Source organism: Elgaria multicarinata, chromosome 19 (assembly GCF_023053635.1).
Source record: "Elgaria multicarinata webbii isolate HBS135686 ecotype San Diego chromosome 19, rElgMul1.1.pri, whole genome shotgun sequence".
In the NCBI taxonomy this organism is placed as follows: Eukaryota; Metazoa; Chordata; class Lepidosauria; order Squamata; family Anguidae; genus Elgaria; species Elgaria multicarinata.
Window position 1 is genome coordinate 4,434,465 of NC_086189.1, and position 20,153 is coordinate 4,454,617.

A 20,153-nucleotide genomic window follows, 5' to 3' on the forward strand; every position below is an offset into this window, starting at 1 on the left:
GACGCTCTGTGGCTGGTTCTTCTCGGCGGCGCGGCGGGTGAGCGCAGGGTCGGCTGCGGCGCCTGAGGCTGAGGGAAGGGAGGGAGGGAAGGAAGGGAGAGGGGACGACGGGAAGAGGCGAGAGGGCCCACGGAAAAAGACCCTCCTGTTTTCTCTGGCGTTTGCGGGGGCTCCGGGTTAAGGGGGCGTGGCTTAGGAAAAGAAGCGAGCGTGGTGGGCGGGGCTTAGAAAAGGCCGTGAGGGGCGGGGCTTAAGAGCCCTATCGGCCTCGCTGGAGGAGCGAGTGGGCGGGGCCTGAGTGGGAGTGGCCTGAGTGGGCGGGGCCTGGCTGCTTCTCTCCTGCATAGCTAAAGGGCCCCATGGAGGAGGATCTGGATTAAGCCTGTCCACATCACAGCGCTTAACCCGGTTTCCAAACCCCATTCATTCCTCTTTCTGGCTCCCCCCTGGGTACCTTATCCAGGTTTCCCCAGTCTGCTGCCTGTTCGTCCTTCCCAGCCAGCATGGCCCATGGTGACTGATGGGAGTTGTAGTCTGGCACATCTGGACCACACACCAGGTTGGACGAGGCCCGGGTTTCAGCCCCCACGAAGCTCAGTGTGTGACTTTGGGCCAGTCCCTGACTCTCAGCCTGGCCCCCCTCACAGGGTGGTTGTGAGGATAAAATGGAGAGGAGGAGGAGGGTCATGTCGGCCTCCTCGGGGTTCTTGCAAGAAAGGTGGGATATAAATGTAACAAATAAATAAACAATAAAATATGCTGGCTGGGAATACTGGGAGTTGCTGTCCGTCACACTGGGAGGGCACCAGGTTGGAGAAGTCCATCATAAGACCCTGTTAGTACAGACTTCCACATCAGATCAGCCTTTTCTTTCCCCTCCTCAGACACCCTGCTTTTTGTAGTATCTTTTGTAACGTCTTTTGTTGATCTCAAAACCTTCCCTACAATGTTGAGCCTTTTGGACTGGTGAAGGGATCGCCTGATCCCAGCTTTGGGTCGTTTCCTTTCTAGGTTGCTCTTCAGCCGCGTATCATGGCGGGGCCACTCAGGTGCCTCCGCCAGTTCCCTCTCCTGCTCCGTTACTCCGCCTCGGGCGTCACAAGGCCGTCCCCACAAGCCCCTCTGAAGTTCAGGGGCCGTGTGGGAAGCTGGGCTGGTCAGACGATGCAGGCCAGGCATCTTGCTACCAAGAAGGCCAAAGGTGAGAGGAGAATGTCTTTTTCTGCCCTTTTTATTCATCTGTATATTTTAGACCACTCGATCCTGATGACTGGGGAAGTGCAGGAGTCACTGATTCCCTCAGTAGAAACGATGCCAAGCTTTAAACAGTTGTATTATTAGAAACATAATCCCTCATACTGAATCAGACGCTTGGTCCATCTAATTCAGTATTGTCCATACGGACTTGTAGCAGCTCTCCAGGGTTTCAGCTCGCCACTGAGCTGTTGTCCTTCACCTAAAAATAATGTAACATTCCAGTCCTCATGGTTCTGAATATGAAACAGGAGGACAGGGAGGCAAAGGTCATCTCCACCGCTCCTCCAGCCCTGCATTGGATGGCATTGGACCCTATGCCTGTTTAGGCAGGAAATATCCTACACTCCCAGCATTCCCTAGCCAACAGTGCGCCCAAAGCTTGAGGGGACATGATAGTGATTCATACAATTCCAAATTTCAAAGTGATCTTGATAGGCTGGAGCACTAAGCTGATAACAACGGAATGAAATTTAATAGGGATAAATGCCAAGTTCTACACCTAGGAAAAAGAAACCAAATGTGCAGTTACAAGATGGGGGATACTTGGCTCAGCAATACTACAAATGAGAAGGATCTTGGAATTGTTGTAGATCACAAGCTGAATATGAGCCAACAGTGTGATGTGACTGCAAAAAAAGCAAATGCTATTTTGGGCTGCGTTAATAGAAGTATAGCTTCCAAAATTGCGTGAGGCACTGACTCCACTTCATTCGGCCCTGGTTAGGCCTCATCTTGAATATTGCTTTCAGTTCTGGGCAGCACACTTGAGGAAGGATGCAGACAAGCTGGAAGGGGTTCAGAGGAGGGCAATGTGGATTCCTGCATTGAGCAAGGGGTTGGACTTGATGGCCTTATAGGCCAACTCTACTGTTCTATGATTCTATGATCAGGGGCCTGGAAACAAAGCCCTATGAAGAGAGACTGAAAGAACTGGGCATGTTGAGCCTGGAGAACAGAAGATGGAGGGGAGACATGAGAGCACTCTTCAAATACCTGAAAGGTTGTCACACAGAGGAGGACCAGGATCTCTTCTCAAGTTACAGGAAGCCAGATTCCAGCTGGACATCAGGAAAAGCTTCCTGACTGTTAGAGCAGTACGACAATGGAATCAGTTACCTAGGGAGGCTGTGGGCTCCCCCACATTGGAGGCCTTCAAGAGGCAGCTGGACAACCACCTGTCAGGGATGCTTTAAGGTGGATTCCTCCATTGAGCGGGGTGGGGTGGGGTGTTGGACTCGATGGCCTTATAGGCTCCTTCCAGCTCCACTACTCTATGATTCTAAATGGTGTGGGGAAAATGGATGAGAGAGTTTTGTCTCCCTCGTATAATGCTAGAACTTGGGCCAGGGTAGATGAGCACCCAATGAAACTGATTGGAAGGAGATTTAGGATGGACAGAAGAAAAGGATTTCTTCCCCCAGTACATAAAGATGGAACTCCCTTGCCCCAAACGTGCCCCAAACCCACTGCCTTAAGTTTTTTTAAAAAAGGGGTAAACAAATAATGGAAGAGATTTTTTTTATTATTCATTCAAAGGTTTTTTTTTATCTTGCTCCTCAGCCAAAAAATTCTCCAGTAATGGGTTAGGTATAATCAGTTAAATAAGGCAGCCCCTGCCTGGGGGCTTACAGTCTAAAAAGTCAGGAGGAAGAGGGGAGGGGGAAACCACAAGTCTTTCAGCAGGGCTGGTGGAATGGCCCCGTCTCCTCCTCTCCCTAAGTACAGCCTCAAGCCTCTTGGCACCTATTAGCCATGATGGCTAAGGGGACATCCACGTGCAAATGCAGTCTTGCTTCAAAGATGAGTTCCTGTGGACAGGGAACAGAGGAGGGCTGTTTCCTTTGGGCGCTACTTCCCAGAAGAAAGATGCCAATCTAGATCCTTTTTGGCCTGGATCCAGCAGGACTCCTCTGACGTTCTTATTAGCCATGATAGGAATGGAACCTCCAGGTCCAGAGGCAGTCTAGCCCAGAGTAGCAGATAGTCTTGCATTCCTACCCTGCTTGTCAGCCTTCCTGAAGCATCTGGCATCTGAACCCAGGTGGCACGACTTGCTTGCTAAACACGCAGAAGATGTAGCGATCTTTCTGTGCCGGCCGAAGAGTTCTGTGCAACTCGAGCCTTTGCCTACCAAAGGCCCCTGTCCGTTGGGAAGTTCTCCCGCACGCAAGCCCCCAAGAAATGAACAGGAGGGGCGCCACTCAGCTTCCAGGCCCCTTTCGTTCCTGTTGTTCGCTGGCATGCGAGGGAGCTAACCTTCTGTGCGCTCTTGCCAGCTAAAGGGAAAGCCCAGCCCCGCGTGAGCATCAACGCCTCTTTAGTCGAGGACATCATCAGCCTGGAAGAGGTGAACGAGGAGATGCACTCCGTGGTTAAAGCCCTGCAGGAGGACTTCAGCAAGAACCTGAGCATCAGGACTTCTCCAGGTGAGTCCCTTGCTTCTTTGGGGTTGCTGGGCCTGCCTCGTGGTGACAGCCTCGTATTTACCTGTGGTGCGTGGAGACGTCGTCACATGCAAACACCTTTTATAACAGGTAGGGGTTTATAGGTGGTCACACAGGCGTCCTGGAGCGTTTGCTGAGTGAAGAGGTCTGGTCCTTTTCACACCCACCCACCCCATTTCTCATGGTTAGAAGCCCCACCAAGACTCCCTCTAGCAATTCCTTTTCAGGACCAGGAGCTCCTGCAGGTGTGAACTTTCCGCCTTCGCTTCAGCGGACAGGCCAAGTTTCGCTCATACATACAGGAGCTCCGCACCGTTACTGGAGCGGCCCTGTTGATCAGAAGCTCAGCAAAACAACAACAACACAGGAGGCATTTTCAGACATGTCTTTACAACAGGAGCTCTCAGAAGGCGTAAATTAAGCCTTCTGGGGGTAGGAAACTGGCAGCTCTTCTTGCGGGCTTCCCAGAGGCATAGAAACATAGGAAGCTGCCTTATGTCAAGGCCATCTAGATGGACTCAGTGTAAGTCCATCTAGCCCAGTATCGTCGACACTGACTGGCAGAAGTGGCTCTCCAGAGTTTCAGGCCGGAATCTTTCCTCACCTGGAGATGCCAGGGATTGAACTGCCTGCAGAGCGGGGAGCTCTACCACTGAGCTATTTATTTATTTATTTATTACATTTCTATACCGCCCAATAGCCGGAGCTCTCTGGGTGGTTCACAAAAATTAAAAATATTCAAAGTATAAAACAACAGTATAAAACCATAATATAAAATACAATATAAAAGCTCAGCCAGATAAAAACAGCAGCAATGCAAAATTACAAATTTAAAACACCAAGTTAAAATTTATTTATAGACTGTTAAAATGCTGGGAGAATAAAAAGGTCTTCACCTGGCATTTAAAGGCATATAATGTAGGTGCCAAGCGAACCTCCTTAGGGAGCTTGTTCCACAGCCAGAGTGCCACAGCAGAGAAGGCCCTGCTCCTGGTAGCCACCTGCCTCACTTCCTTTGGCAGGGGCTCGCGGAGAAGGACCCCTGAGGATGACCTTAGGGTCCGGGCAGGTACATATGGGAGGAGGCGGTCTTTCAGATAGCCTGGCCCCAAGCCGTTTAGGGCTTTAATGTTAATACCAGCACTTTGAATCGGGCCCGGACCTGGACTGGCAGCCAATGAAGCTGGAAAAGGACTGGCATAATGTGCTCTCTTCGGCCAGTCCCTGTTAGTAAGCGTGTTGCCCTGTTTTGTACCAGTTGAAGTTTCTGGACCATTTTCAAAGGCAGCCCCACGTATAACGCATTGCAGTCATCCAAACGAGAGGTTATCAGAGCATGGATACACAGCCCCTCCCCAGGCATCTGGATTCTTCACTGTGGAAACAGGACATTGGAGGGGCCGGGGCTAAATTAGTAGAGCCCCTGGCTTTGCATGTAGAAAGTCCAAGGTTTGATCCCCAGCAGATCCCAGTAGGACAGGGGGGAAAAACCTGGCCTGAAACCCTGGAGAGCCGCTGCTGCCAGTCCGTGTTAACAGTACTGTTCTAGATGGACCAAGGGTCTGATTCAGTATGAGGCAGCTTCCGATGGTCCTTCAGCCTGATCCAGCAGGCTGCTCCGTTTGCCCTGCTTTTTAAAAGGCAAATAAACAGGAAGGGAGGATTTAGGCTCTTCAACGTGCCACGACAGCAACCTTGCATACCACCGCTGTCGAAGCTGTAGCCGCTGCAACGTCTCTGAAGTTGCGCACTGGGCACCACGCTGACGGCTGCCTTGACATCCTTAACCCAATCCCACCCACCCCCAGCCCACTTTCCTTGCCCTGAGCTTGACCAGGAAGGGCCCATTTTTGCTAATAGCTTCCTGCAGGCGGCCATGGCAAGTGGGAGACGTCAGAAGCGTCTAAGCGAACCGTTTGCAGATGTGACGGAGAAAGGACTTGTCAGCTACCAGCGTGGCCGGGCAGGAAAGGTGCAATTGGCACTAAATTAGCCTCCTGGAAATTGCCATCCAGACGTGGGGGAGGGGCTCTTTGGCGGCAGATTTGGATCCGTGCAGCCACAAGACCGCCCCTCGCCTCGCGGCCTTCGTGGGTCTGTCCTTTTGTAGGAGGAGTTAGACTAAATTTTACCGATCCAAAATTAGGGAGACACGCAGGCAAACGACTAGAAACGCTCAGCCACAGAAAGTGTCACGGACACATGCAGAGCTGGGCTTGCGTCACGTGAATCGTCTTAAATATTGTAGCTGTTAACTGCTCAGCTGTCTGTTTCGGTTCAAGTGCTTCCCCCCGGCCGCCCCCTTCCTTAACCTTTTCTGGCTCACAATGTTCTGTCACAGGAAACATGAAGGCTTGGTCCAAAAAGCTTGTAGGGGGTGAAAGTTTGAAGCCACAGGTAACAATTTGTGGTTTCACGCCAGGCCCTCTGTACTGCACCAAACAGGTTGGGCGGCTGACATTTGAATTGCTGCAGGCTGCTGAACCGTTTGCCTTCATAAGTAGTTAGTCAGCGGGGTTGGACTCGATGGCCTTGCAGGCCCCTTCCAACTCTGCTATTCTATGATTCTATGAACTAACATTTTAAATGGGTTAACGAATGAAAGTTCGATTTGCATGTGGTGGACATTATCTTTATTTAACTGTGTTTATGAATTGCTTACCTTAAAAGGAATTTCTAAGCGATGTATAAAACAATGAGGACATCAGAAGAGCCCTGAGGCTGGATCAGACCGAGGGTCCACCTATTCCAGTGCTCTGTTCACACAGTGGCCGACCAGCTGTCGGCCAAGGACCCCCAAGCAGGACACGAGTGCAACAGCACCCTCCCACCCATGTTCCCCAGCAACTGGCACATGTAGGCTTACTGCCTCGGATACTGGAGGGAGCATAGTGCAGTGTAAGGTTATCATGGAAGACTGCATTTTATCACTGTACGCAGAAGACAAGATTACCTTCCTGGGAATGCTTGCTGGAAAAAATATGTTTTCACTAGGCACTGAAAACCCAGAAAGGTCAGCACCTGCCTAGTTTGGAGTGCGAGGGAGTTCCAGAGAGTGGGCGCTATGATACTAAAGACCCTATTCTGAGCCCTCGTGGACTGAACCTCCGAAACCTTGGGTACCACCAGGAAGGTATCTCCTGGTTAATGCTGTAACTGAGCAGGCTGGCAGGGGGTCAGGACCCAAGCCTTAAGGAAAGGAAAGGAACCTCTCGTGCGAGCACTGAGTCATTACTGACTCTTGGAGGGACGCCAGCTTTCGCTGACGTTTTCTTGGCAGGCCTTATAGCGGGGTGGTTTGCCGTTGCCTTCCCCGGCCGTGATTACCTTTCCCCCTGCTAACTGGGTACTCATTTTACCGACCTTGGGAGGATGGAAGGCTGAGTCAACCCGAGCCGGCTGCCTGAGAACCAGCTTCCGCTGGGATCGAACTCAGGCCGTGGGGAGAGTTTCGGCTGCAGAAACTGCTGCTTTACCGCTCTGTGCCACACGAGGCTCTTCCAAGCCTTAAACCTGGCCTTAAACAAGGACCCTAACCTTAAACCTGGCCCGGAAGCAGGCAGGCAGGCAGCCAGGGCAGCTTCCCTCGGTGTAGGTGCGTTGTGCCGGCGATAAGCCGCCCCTGTTGCCAATCCGGCTGCAGCCTTCTGCCCTCAGCCTCAGTCCTGCACGAGCGAGGCAGGGAGCAGCCACGGCCTCCCTTGCAGGTTGGTCTGGCTGCAGAATAAATGAACGATGAAGAGGCTGATGTGAGAAAAGTGGCCAGGTAGAAGACCCCGCCTCCGAAACAGAAGCCGCCCCCGCTCCTAAAGTGTTTCAGCGGCGGCGGCAGCTCCTTGGGCTGGGGCTTGTATTACCTTCGTTGGAGGGATTTCAGCAGCATCTGGGCAGCCGTCCTTCAAGGATGCTGCTGTTGTATCCGGCATTGCAGGGGCCTCCATTGGGCAGGGGGTGAGCCGGATGACCTCCGCGGTCCCTTCCAAATCTGTGTTTCTCTGACTGTCTGTTCTCACCCTCTTGGAGAGTTTGGACTATTGGCCCGGAGTTGCACGGCTCCACTTAGCTGTTCTCGTGTCCTTTTTGTCGCCACAAGCACCCAGGGGGTGTTGACCCGGTTTTATTTCTCCTTGAAGGGGCTCTCGATCATATAACAGTCGCAACTGAGGACGGGAAATTTCCTTTAAACCAGCTTGCGCAGGTCTCCCTGAAGTCCCCACAGCTCATCATTGTCAACATGAGCAGTTTCCCAGAGGTAAGTTGACTCTCTCCATGGACTCCTGCATAGCTGGGCCCTGGTTGTGTGCGTGTGTGTGTGTGAGTGTGTGTGTGTAAGACTTAGGAGGACCTGCCATTGTCTTTTTTGTTGTCAGCCATCTTGTGTCCGTCCTGCCTCTGCCCCATGGTTGAAATATTCAGGTTGCACACTTCCTGGGGGAGTGAATCTCCCCTTTCTTGCTGTTGTGGTTTGATGCAGGGTCAAAAAGAATCAGGGGAAGGGTGGGGAGAAATAGGGGCCCATTGGGGCAATGGCCGTGCTGGCTGGGAATTATGGGAGTCGTAGTCCAGCACATTTGGGGAAGGCTGAGAGAGACCTCATAGGAAGCTGCTTTCTACTGAGTCAGACCCTTGGTCCATCTAGCCCAGCATTGTTGACACTGACTGGCAGCAGCGACTCTCCAGAGTTTCAGGCGGGAGTTTTCCCAGCCTTACCTGGAGATGCAGCCGGGATCTCCGCAAAGGTCATCTCCTACCACTGAGCCATTGCACTTTCCCTTAAATTAAGTTTCTAGTCCTTATGTTTCTAAATAAAGGGCTGAATTAAACAGGAACATCAAAACTATCTTATACTGAGTCAGGCCCTTGGTCCATCTAGCCCAGTGTTGTCAGCACTGACTGGCAGCAGCAGTTCTCCAGGATCAGGAAGGAATTTTTCCAGCTCTGCTTGGGGGTCTTTGATATTGAACCCGGGACCTTCTGCACAAAAAGCAGGGGGCTGTGCCACTGAACCGAGGCCCTTCTGCTAGGCTAGGCTGGACGGGCCACCGACCGGCTTTGGTATACGGCAGCTTCGTCATGTTCAGATTTCGAGCAGGCCATCCCATCAAAAATCCAGTTTTAATAAAAGCACAAACAAATGGCTAGCCCTTATGGCTATGATGACGCACTTAAAAACACCTGGGCTGCTGAAATGTGTGAAGCCAGAAGGGGTGACGGCGGCTAAGATGTCCAGCTCTCAGGAGCAACGTCAGAAGCGGCCTTGTACTGAGTCAGTCCCTTGGTCCATCTAGCCCAGCATTGTCAGCACTGACTGGCAGCAGCAGCACTCCAGGGTTCCAAGCGGGATTCTTTTCTGGAGATGCCGCCGGGGATCGAACCTGGGACCTTCTGCAAGCAAAGCCTGAATATTATGTTACAGTAAAGCTGCTCCAAACACGGCTGCCCTAAACTCCTGGAGGGGCTCCTTTGGCTTCATCTTCTCTTCATCTTCTACCACTGCGCTACGGCCCATCGAGGAGGCTTGACTTGAATGCCCTGCCTGCTCCGAGCCCCTCCGCGCAACTAGCAAAACTACAGTAAATTGTGCGAAATTGGCTGTTCCTTTTCCATTTAAAAAGCAGAATAACTCAGGCAAATTTGGCGAAGTCATGCAAGGTGCAGGATCCAGCTTTTCAGGGTGTGGAATTTTGACTACGTGGTTCCCCCCCCCCCTAAAATTGTCCCAGAGAAAAGGCAGCCCTCCCCCACGCTGCCCGCCTGAGGGGCTGCCTGCTCCCTCGCCCTGCCCTCATTGCCTCGCAGTGGTGCTGCGGATGGAGCTGGCAGCTCTCCGGCGCAGCCTGAAAATCCGCAGCTGTAAAGCGCAGGCCTCGTGTTAATCCCCCTTCTTTTCACACTTTGCCTGTGGCAATGTGGAACTGGTTCCCGCGGTTCACGTCTTCCCTCTAAGCTCCCCGGCGCGTGAGATCTTTGGCACGCAGCGTCGGGCCCCGGAACCTTTCATCTGCTTTCGTCCTACATCTTGCGAACTCCCAGGGTCTCGTCCCACCCACCCGCCCCCCTCGAGAATTCGCTGTCTTTTTAGAAAATCTGCCTTGCCTCAAACCGTCAGAATGGTTTCCATTTTCGTTTTTGCTTTCTTCCCTCCCCACCCGCCGTTCCCCACCTGCCCCGCCCCGTCCCAGCCGCTTCACCGATACCTCTGTACTGGGGGGGGCGGCGAGGGGGAGCGCCGCAGTGTGCAATTCAGTTTGATCAAAGCAGCCTGCGCCGATGTAACTTCCTGGTCTCGCTGGTAACTGAACTAAACGTTTCCATGTTCTGTCAAGATGGATTGCTCCCCATTGATGGAGGGCTCCGGCGTCTGGTAATAATTATTTGCTAATTCCCTCTGCCTTTTTGATCTCTTCTCGGCAGAGCGCAGCTGCGGCTATCAAGGCGATCCGAGAGAGTGGAATGAACCTAAACCCGGAAGCAGATGGCCCGATCATCCGCGTGCCACTGCCTAAGTAAGGAACCGCAACGGCCGTCTCTCTGACTCGGGGACTGAGTGGGGGCAGGGCGGCACAGTATTGTCCCGGGCGATTCCAGCTCTGTGCATCCCAGATATGTGGGGGCCTGGGAAGAACCTCTCTGAAGGGGTGTCTCCTACATCAACCTCCCTCCAGGTACGGCTTCCGATCTGAGTGAGACGGGTTGCGGCGAACCACGGGGCCTTCTCAGCTGTGACCCCACCCACCCCATGCCCATCGCAATGTCCTTTCAATGCCGGGGGAATTTTCCTTGTTTTCCCAGGCTTTTTAAAAATGTCCCAATGACAGACTCCCTTTTTAAGGCTGCCGCTGTATCTGCTGTGCATTAGTTTCTTTTGTTTTGCGTGTTAATTATTATTATTATTATTATTGGCAGCGTTCTCTTGCCTTCTTACTATTTTAACGTTCTTCGCGTATTCAGTCTGGAAGTCCGGGAGTTTTTTTCGTCAGAAGGCAGGGATAGAAATATATTTTCAAAGTTAAATGAATAGGAGAATCCCCAGAGAGAGAGAGAGAGAGAGAGAGAGAGAGAGAGAGATCTGCTGCAAAGAACTCCCCCCCTCCTCTCTTGCCTCCTCCCCGGCTTGCAGGAGACATTTTTTGGGCAGTGGGTGGCTTGGGCTTCCGCTGCACCCCTCGGGGTGTGGCTGGTTTAATTTTACTTCGGCGGAGGAGCTGCGTAACGACACCCGCTGAAGCTCTTGTTTCACTGCTGCTGTTTTGCTGTCACAAGGCAGCTCCTCTAATTAACCCCTGTGTATTCTAGGCATCGGAAACAGGGCTCTGAATTTACCTGCCCAAGGTCCGGACGTTCCACAAGTCCCTCCAGGGCCTGCTGTGCCGAGCAAGGAACAGCAGCCATGTCCTTAAAAACACAGCCGGTATTAATGCCCCCAGCCTCCTAGGGCAACTCCACTGCCCCACCCACCCCCACTAAAATAAATAAAGAAGACAGGCAAAATGGGCAAGTTTTGCGGCGGAGGAACGTCCCACCTGGTTGAGGCAGATTAAAAGGCAGCACTGGCATCTCTGTGTTAACAATGAAGACATGATATAGATAGATAGACAGACAGACAGACATGCTTTTAACAGGGTATCAAAGAAGCTCGATGCTTTGGTGAGTCTCCTGGAGGGGAGTTTTCCATGGTGGAGCAGTTACCTCTCTCAGCATTTAGACTTGCCCAGAAGAGCTGGCTGGCAATCTCCTTTATGACTAAAGAGAGGCAAATTGCTCTCTTCACACATATTTTATTATTCTTATTATGGATAGTAATAATTATTTCATTATTATTTAGATGACTGGCAATAGAATTAAAACGTACAAGGTTAAAACAGGTACAACAGTTATCCGTCAAAGTACACAAACCAGGCGATGGTGGGTTGTTAGGTGTTGACAAGTCACCTGAAAACAGCCCATGGGTTCTGGGTGGCTTGTCAACCATCACCACAACCTGCCTTTGCCAGGTTCTCACGCAACGGGAAGCGTGCGCCGCCGTGCCCTGAATATTCAAAATGGCGGTCGCCACCACAACGGGAAGCCCTGCGTGGAAATTCACCCATGGCGGCTTCTCACTGTGTGCGAACCAAGTCTATGAATGCCAAAATTGTAAAATGGAACCTCCTTATTTCAAAGCAGGGGTCTGGAAACAAAGCCCTATGAAGAGAGACTGAAAGAACTGGGCATGTTTAGCCTGGAGAAGAGAAGATTGAGGGGAGACATGATAGCACTCTTCAAATACTTAAAAGGTTGTCACACAGAGGAGGGCCAGGATCTCTTCTCAATCCTCCCAGAGTGCAGGACACGGAATAACGGGCTCAAGTTAAAGGAAGCCAGATTCCGGCTGGACATCAGGAAAAACCTCCTGACTGTTAGAGCAGTACGACAAAGGAACCAGTTACCTAGGGAGGCTGTGGGCTCTCCTACACTGGAGGCCTTCAAGAGGCAGCTGGACAAGCATCTGTCAGGGATGCTTTAGGGTGGATTCCTGCATTGAGCAGGGGCTTGGACTCAATGGCCTTGTAGGCCCCTTCCAACTCTGCTATTCTATGATTCTATGATTCTATCCTAAGCGGATTCTAGGGGCAGAGGAAGGCCATGCTTTGGCCATCCGCTTTGGAACTAGGCTGCTGAGCAGGGCTGTTTCTACACCTGCTTTTCCCCCCGGGATCGTTCCTGTGCATCCAAATGATGTACAGGGACGACCCCTCCATTTTCCTGGGTAACCCTTAGGTGTAGAAAGGGCCCAGGACTAATCTTTGGTCTGATCCATTGTCTCTTTATGTGGTCGCTCAGAGCACCTCTCTTTGGTGGGCGCACATTGGAGGGATTAACAAGAGGCTAGTCCCTGTTGATCTTAGAGGATGTGATGGGACTGAGAAATACTGGGCTGAAAGATTAAGCTCTCCCCACCAAGAAGTGTGCCTTTGTTTTTATAAAAGCACGCTGGAAGATCTTGCATTTGCCTCCAAGTGGTAAGAAACTTTTGTTTGGATTTGGGTGCTCTGACGAAAAAAACACGCCGGACGTCCGTCCGTCCCCCTGCAAGGCCTCGCCTTAGGAGACCGGCAAGATGGCAGCTCCTGAACGGTGGAGGCAGGCCTCGCTTTCGTCACGTGCAGCATCGGTCGGAGAAAACCGATCCACGCCAAGGAAGGCGCCCCTGTGTCTCCTCTGCTTTCTCCATCTCCTGTTCTTCCTTTCTCGCCTGCCTGCCTCTCTTCTTATTCCAACCCCCCCCTCCCTCCACTCTGAAGGAGGCTGCTATTATCTACTCCTAATTGCCAGGGATTTCAGGTGGCTGGCACAGCAGCCTGATCATTAACGTGCTCCGGGGTCACCCTCCGCTTTGAATGACGGGGGAGGAGGAGAAAGCCAAGAACGGGGAAGAGAGACGGGGTGTGTGTGTGGGTGGGTGGGTGGGTGTGCGCACGTCTGTGCGTTTCTCTCCCTGCGCTTCCTTTTGCAGCGACGGAGCCAGGCTGGTTATCTGCACAACGGCTTCTTGACGCAAGTATCGCCGCATCTGGCCGGAGTTGCGCGTGGGCGCCTTTCCCCTGGAGCAGTGGAGGCTGGTGGCTCCGACGGCAGTGGGGTGGTGAATCCACTCCGGGTTTCCATCGGACGCAGTCAGAACTCTCAAGGAGCACCTTGGATAGCTCCTTGAGAGTTTCGATGGAAACCCGGAGCGGATTCACCGCCCCACTGACGTCGGAGCCACCAGCCTCCACTGCCCTTGAAGATAGCTTTACACTGCATCCCAGAACTCATGTGCCATTGGGGGAGGCTAGAGGCCATGAGACGACCTTCCTCCCATCATTGATGGGAGTTGTGTTCCAACAAACCTGAAGGGCACCTGGTTGGGGGAGGCGGTATAAATGGGCGGTTCTTCCAAGATCTCTAGAAGGAATGAGGTGTTCAATTTTTTTATTTATTTATTACATTTTTATACCGTCCAATAGCTGAAGCTCTCTGGGCGGTTCACAAGCCCTACTTCTCTGTGGCTTTCCTTCTGCCTCCGCCCGACCCTTTCCAGTGCCATCCAGATTTGCATCCGGGCACGGTTTTCAAGCTCCGTTTGCGGCCCGCCTCCCCCTCCTGCACTCGAGTGCAAAGGACGGGTGCTTCCCCCCAACAACACCCGTTCCCCCCTTTGCTTCTCGTTGACCAGGGTCACCCGTGAGCACCGGGAGAACTTGGCTGTGGCGGCCAAGCAGCTGACCAACAAAGCCAAAGAGTCCCTGCGGAAAGTGCGCTCCGGGGCTGTCAACCAGGCGAAGAGGGCCAAAAGAACCGTCTCAGAGGACACCATCAAGTTGATAGAGAAACAGGTATCGTTTGATGGGCGTGCGGGCCTGATTGATTTGCCTTAGCCCAGAGTCATGAGAAGGGCTACCGCCTAACTGCACAACAAAGACAGTGCGGTGTGTTAAAGTCAGCGGTAGTAAGAAGCAGAACATAGCTGACTCATAGCGATACGCTGGACTGCGTGGTATGGCCCTCTCACAGGAACGTAGACCCTCGGGACACGTTAGGACATGGACCCTCATCAAAAGTAATCTCCCCACGTACGGAAAGCCAGCACACTGGGGAGGACGCCGTGCATTCATGCAAGTGGCCCTCCTGCGGGCATTCCCAAAGGTGGTATAGACCCCTCCTGAATCACTTCTGAGTTCTAATGAAATCGCGGGGGGCCTACGTCTGTGTAAATAAAATGTAGTAAAAATACTTCTCATTCATATAACATGTTACAAACGTTCAAAGGGCTTCCCAGGCGTTTTCTCAGCCATCCTTACGACAAACAGGTGAGGTAAGCCAGCAGTACTGCCACCGTCTTGCAGAAGGCGATCGGCGGCCAGATGGGCCGGCTGGCAAGGGGAGGCCTGCCTATGGCTGCGTCGTGACTTTGTGACTGAGCAGAGATTTTAACTTGCTCGGCTTCTTAGCCCCTGCACCAGACCAGTCCTCAGTGTCTTGAGGGTTCGGAGGGAAGGGGAAAGCGTGAGAAGAGCCCTGAGCACCACCTTGCCGCTTCCGTTACCTGTTTGGGGAGCGTGGAAAGTTGCCCACAACTCCTGACCTTCTCCACCCCCTGTGGACGGTTCACCCAAGGGGTTTGTAGAAGCGTCAGGAGGCTCTTTTATTCAGGCTGACCTGGGAGAGCCCCTCGGGAGTTCAGACTGGTTCGGACTGAAACCTGGAGCAGATTCATCACCCCACTGACATTGGAGCCACCAGCCTCCACTGGTGGGAAACTCGGTTTGGACTCGAAGGACCTTTGGCCCGATTCTTGGGATTGCCGTTACGTCCTTCCGGTCTTGATGCTGTTTGCTTTTGTTTTTGTTTTAAAAAATGCCGGATCCACCCCACGGCAGCGGGGGGGTGGGGTGGGGCTCCGTCCCTTTGTTAAAACTGAAAGGAGGTCAGGCAGTGTTTGTTTGTTTTCCCCGGCCCTCCCTCAAATTTACTACAGATCCAGCAAATGGCGGACGACACGACGGCCGAAATGGACAAGCTGTTGGCAGCGAAGACGAAGGAACTGCTGGGTTAGTCCCTGCCGGGCGGGAACACCAGGCCGCCAGCCCGATGTCGCCCCGTGGCCTCCTGGGCAGCCGCCGCCTCCTGCCCGGTGACGTTTCACGCCATCGATCCAGCGTTGGACTGCTCCGCAGGCGAAGGCACAGCGTCTGGTTGGCCCTGCCGCCCTCCTCTGGTTTGGCGTTGGGGTGGGGGGAGACGGAGACTCGCGTCTGATGCGTGCCGGGCTCGCCTCTCTCCTCGGCTGCCTCTACCAACTCTGAGAGCGGTCGGGCAGGACGTTCGGACACAGACGCGACACCCGCCGCTGGTGCTTGGTGTTGCCGTGTCTCGCTTGCAAACTCTGATGGGGCCAAGGAAGCAGCCCTCGGTTGGGCAAGGGCCCGAGGCGGCGCCACGGGGCCACCGGCATCCTCATGAACGTGCCCGGAAACTCGCCTGTGAAATAAAATATTCCAGGAGTCCCGAGATGCTCGTATGATCTAATGGCTTCTATCCTTGGAGGAAGGTATGCAGTGCAGGACAGGGAGCACGCGGCAGGGCCTCTTCAGCAAAGCGGCAGAGGGAGGGGCCTGGAGCTCGGTGGGCGGAGCCCCTGCTTTGCAGGCAGAAGGTCGCCGGTTCGATCCATGGCAGCATCTCCCGATAGGGCTGGAAAGACTCCCGCCTGAAACCCTGGAGAACCGCTGCTGCCAGTCAGTGTCGACAATACTGGGCTGGGTGGACCAGGGGACTGACTCAGTAGGAGGCAGCTCCGTGTGTTCCTATGAAAGGTTAAGTGATGCCCTTTCTCTGCTTCTCACCTATCTGCTGCCGACGGCGGCTGTCGAGAGAGCCCACCTCCGCCTGCGAGGCTCCCTTCCTTTACTCCAAAACCACACGAGCCCTCGACCGATCCCGGCCGTCCTTTTTTCAGGATATAAAGCACAAGGCTGTGTGAATCCCTTGGTTTCGTAGAGAAGCAGGTTGTGGTCTCTTGTTGGGTACCAAACTCAGCGTTCAAGAGCCTAGTCCTTATGGTGGCAAAGGTTAGGCCTGGGTGGGCAACGCGCGCTGAAATCTCTGGAGCCAGCTCGGGGCGGCTGAACAAGACATTTCCTCGCTGGCCGACGACCCTCTGGCCCCTCTCCATGAGCAACCAAGCCTGCATAAATTACGCAAAGTAATCAGAATGCACAATTCTTCCAATTCTCTTGATTGTTCTGGTTGCAGGATCTAGCTTTCCTTGTCATTGAATATCAATTTTCTTTAGTGCGCAGCCCTGATAACTGGGCATGGTGTGCCCACATGTGCATAAGGATATAGGTGAGTCGCCACAGGCACCGTGAGGAGACCATGGGGGCAAAAGGTAAAAGATCACCTCCGCATCTTGCAGGGCTGACAAGTGCGACATCTGCACGGGCAAGGCTCATCCCTGATTTTGCGGCGGGCAGTGTCTCCTCACGAGGAGACATACCTTTAAGGGCAGCCATGGGATTTTTGCCACTACGGCTTGTCGTAAAATGTATATCTGGCAAAATCCCATCTGGGTGCACCAAAAGAGGAAGAGGCGGCAAGATTCCCGAGCAGTGGAGGCACGAGGCATCTTCCATTCAGGCGTGGGCTTGCGGCATGCGGGTCAAGCCCCCCCCTGCTCCCTTTCCTCTTTGGGCCCCGTTTGATAAATGCAGCGCTTCCTCCAACGACCGAGCTGAAAGCAATTTGCTGAACCAAGCGAGCACTGCGGGGGCGTTCATTTCCCCCCTCCGTTCATTTATCAAGAGAGGAGGTGCTTCTGGCCAAAATACACAAAGCAGAGAAATTGTTGACATGTGGGGTCTTCGAGGAATGAAAAATCTTTCATTCTCTCCCCACCCCACCCCCCATTTCCCAACTTCATGCGGACGCACAAAAGTTAACTTTCTGCTCTGGGCTGTTTATTTGCAGAGCAGAGAAGACGCAGCACCAGGGAGCCCCGCCGGGGAGGGGGCTTAGATCGGAGTGCATGCGCTCCCCCCTCTTTGCAGCATGGCCGTGTGACTGCCTGCAGGGTGATGGAGGTTGTATTCTGGGGGCTCCCCTTTCTTTCTCTCCCCCCCCCCCCATGATGCAAAGAAATGCCGATACAAAGCCAGGTGGCGTGGTGGTTCTCATGGCTGTTTCGAAGATGTGTTTTGAGCACCACGGGACGTGGGGATAAAATCTCCAAAACCTGCAAGAAAGATAAAAAGACTACATCAGTGTCAAATAAGTTTGGAAGATGAGAGTCAGACTTTGGTGTGGCGCCTGTAAGAAACCAGCATCAGGGCTTGGCAAAGTTCTCCGGGGGTGGGGGAGGGGTGGGGTGGGGGTCTGCTACTGGTACCACTACAGCAAAGACCTGCTGTTGGAGGATGCTCACCAGACGTCACCACTTTAAGGCATGGCAGTCAGAGCAAAGCCTCAAGTGTTGAACGGAGCATCTGTGAACGCATGTACCCAAGATACTGGTCCTCAAGACACCCAAGTCCCAACCATTTAGGGCATGCATGGGGAACCTTTTTCAGCCTGGGGGGCCAAACTGCAAATTGGGAAAGGTGTGATGGGGGCACATTCTGTCAATGGATTGGGCCAAAGGCAGAGTGAGCAGGGTCAAATGTGATTATTACCATTTTATGCCCACTCAGGAGTAAGAAGGACCAGGCTTCTGCATGTCTACTCAGGAGTAAGAAGGGTCAGGCAGCTGCAGGTCTACTCAGAAGTAAGCAGGACAAGGCTTCTGCATGTCTACTCAGAAATAAACGGCTGGGTGGCTGCATGTCTACTCAGAAGAAAGCAGGACAAGGCTTCTGCATGTCTACTCAGAATTAAGCAGGACAAGGCTGCTGCATGTCTACTCAGAAGAAAGCAGGACAAGGCTTTTACATGTCTGTACAGAAAGTAAGCAGGACTGAATCATCCAGCAGCAGGTACAAATAGCATGCCCATATACCATACCTGTGCATGTCTCCTCAAAAGTAAGCAGGCCTACCTGCCTGTAAAATGCACACCTTCATTCTGTGCAGCAGCTTTCCTGCTTGCAACGTGCGCTGCTGGCAATCTACAACAGCTGGATTGTTTGCGGTGGGTTTAAAGGTCAGTTGGCTTTAAATACCGCCTTATTTCCAATAGGTAATCGGAGATAACAGCAAAAGAAGCTTGTGGATGAGGAACCCCCAAAGGGGCAGAAATTCCCCATCCTAGGTATAGGGCTTTAATGGCTGAATCCAGCATCATAAATTGAGGCTGCAAACCAGTAAGTCCTGGTGGATAGCACCAGATTGCTAACTAGAGAGCGGAAGGGAAGCGCTCTCTGTCTTCTTTCATCAGCTAAGGGACTTTGGGCCATGTGGCGGCTGAACCCCAGGAAGTTCGCCACGCCAAGGGGGAGACCAACGTGGCCCATCTATCGGCCAGAAGAGGAGCAGTGGCAAGGAGCTCACTTTCCCCGCCCTGCCAGGAAGAACGCTCTGCTCCAACTGTGGCTGCCCTGAGAAGTAAGGGAGTGGGTGGGAAATTCCCTTTGCCATCCAGCAAAGGAGCCTTGTTTAAGCAAAAACACAAGCAAGCGGGGTATCAACTTCGCCCAAAGTGGATTTCAAGGCCTGCTTACAGCTCACCACTTGCCTCTGTCCTTGGGAAAAAAAAGATGATCCTTTTCCTTTGCCCTCCACTCCCCATTCCTTGCGTGCCTTTGTCTTTTTAATTTCCCAGCTTGATAATAGAGCCCCTCCCTCCCTCTCTCTCTTTTTATTGATGTGTATCTCTTTGGGAGACAGTAAATGCCCAACCAACAGGGGGGAAATGTAATAAATAAATAAATGTCCCAATTGACTAACTTCAAGGGATCAACTGGCGGGTGCTGGCCTTCTGCGTACAATGGAAGCTTCCGGGTGCTTTTTGAGGTCTGCCTCAGGCAGAGTGTGTTGGCCTAAGGTAGTCCGGAGGTTACTACGGCATGAATGACCATGGCGAGGTCCAACTTTGCCAGGAAAGATGATAGCTGAGTTCTTCAGCCAACCTCCCCCAACGTTGTACCCTCCGAGATGTGTTGGGACTCCACCTCCCACTATCCCCTGCCAGCATGGCCAATAGTCAGGGGTGATGGAGGTTGTAGTCCAACATCATTGGGAGGGTGGTGGGGGAGAAGGTTGACCTAAGCACTGAGTAAAGAGTGCAAGAGTGAATGTGCCCTAGTGCTTAGAGCGTTGAACTGGGACTTGGGAGACGGGTTTCAATTCTCCATTCAGGCCACGAAGTTCACTGGGTGATGTTGGGCCAGTCACTCACTCTCAGCCTAACCTGCCTCACAGGGTTGTTGCCAGGACAAAATAGAGAGGAGGAGGAGGACCATGTAAACCTCTTTGGAGGAAAAGGTGGGATATAAAGGTAACAAAATGTTAGTGAACATTCCATGGCATCACAAGGGAATTCTGTTCCAGAGGGCCCTCAAAGGAGCCTCTCTACAACCAGGTCTATAATCAATGTAATAATAAATCAGCCATGATCAACCCAGAGTGTAGGACACGGAATAATGGGCTCAAGTGACAGGAGGCCAGATTCCAGCTGGACATCAGGAAAAACTTCCTGACTGTTAGAGCAGTACGACAATGGAATCAGTTGCCTGGTGAGGTTGTGGGCTCTCCCACACTAGAGGCCTTCAAGATGCAGCTGGACAACCATCTGTCAGGGATGCTTTAGGGCGGATCCCTGCATTGAGCAGGGGGTTGGACTCGATGGCCTTAGAGGCCCCTTCCAACTCCGCTATTCTGGGATTCTAAGCAATCTTGTGAAAGGCGGGGAATGGGGGTGGGTGGGCTGGAGTGGGAAAGGCAGGAGGGGGCTTGGAGCCCCTCTGCAGAGTCAAAACCCAAGACGGCGCTTCAAAAG

At 52.7% G+C, this 20,153-nt stretch overlaps 1 protein-coding gene across 1 annotated transcript; it reads left to right on the top strand.

Annotated features, from left to right (window-relative positions):
• Positions 1-2: 2 nt before the first annotated feature.
• Positions 3-15,734, top strand: MRRF (mitochondrial ribosome recycling factor). The gene is made up of 7 exons (XM_063144517.1): positions 3-37; positions 1,012-1,201; positions 3,534-3,683; positions 7,835-7,953; positions 10,116-10,207; positions 13,900-14,059; positions 15,202-15,734. The coding sequence occupies exons 2-7, from the start codon at positions 1,033-1,035 to the stop codon at positions 15,277-15,279; spliced, it is 768 nt and encodes a 255-aa protein (XP_063000587.1). The 5' UTR covers positions 3-37; positions 1,012-1,032; the 3' UTR covers positions 15,280-15,734.
• Positions 15,735-20,153: the final 4,419 nt, after the last annotated feature.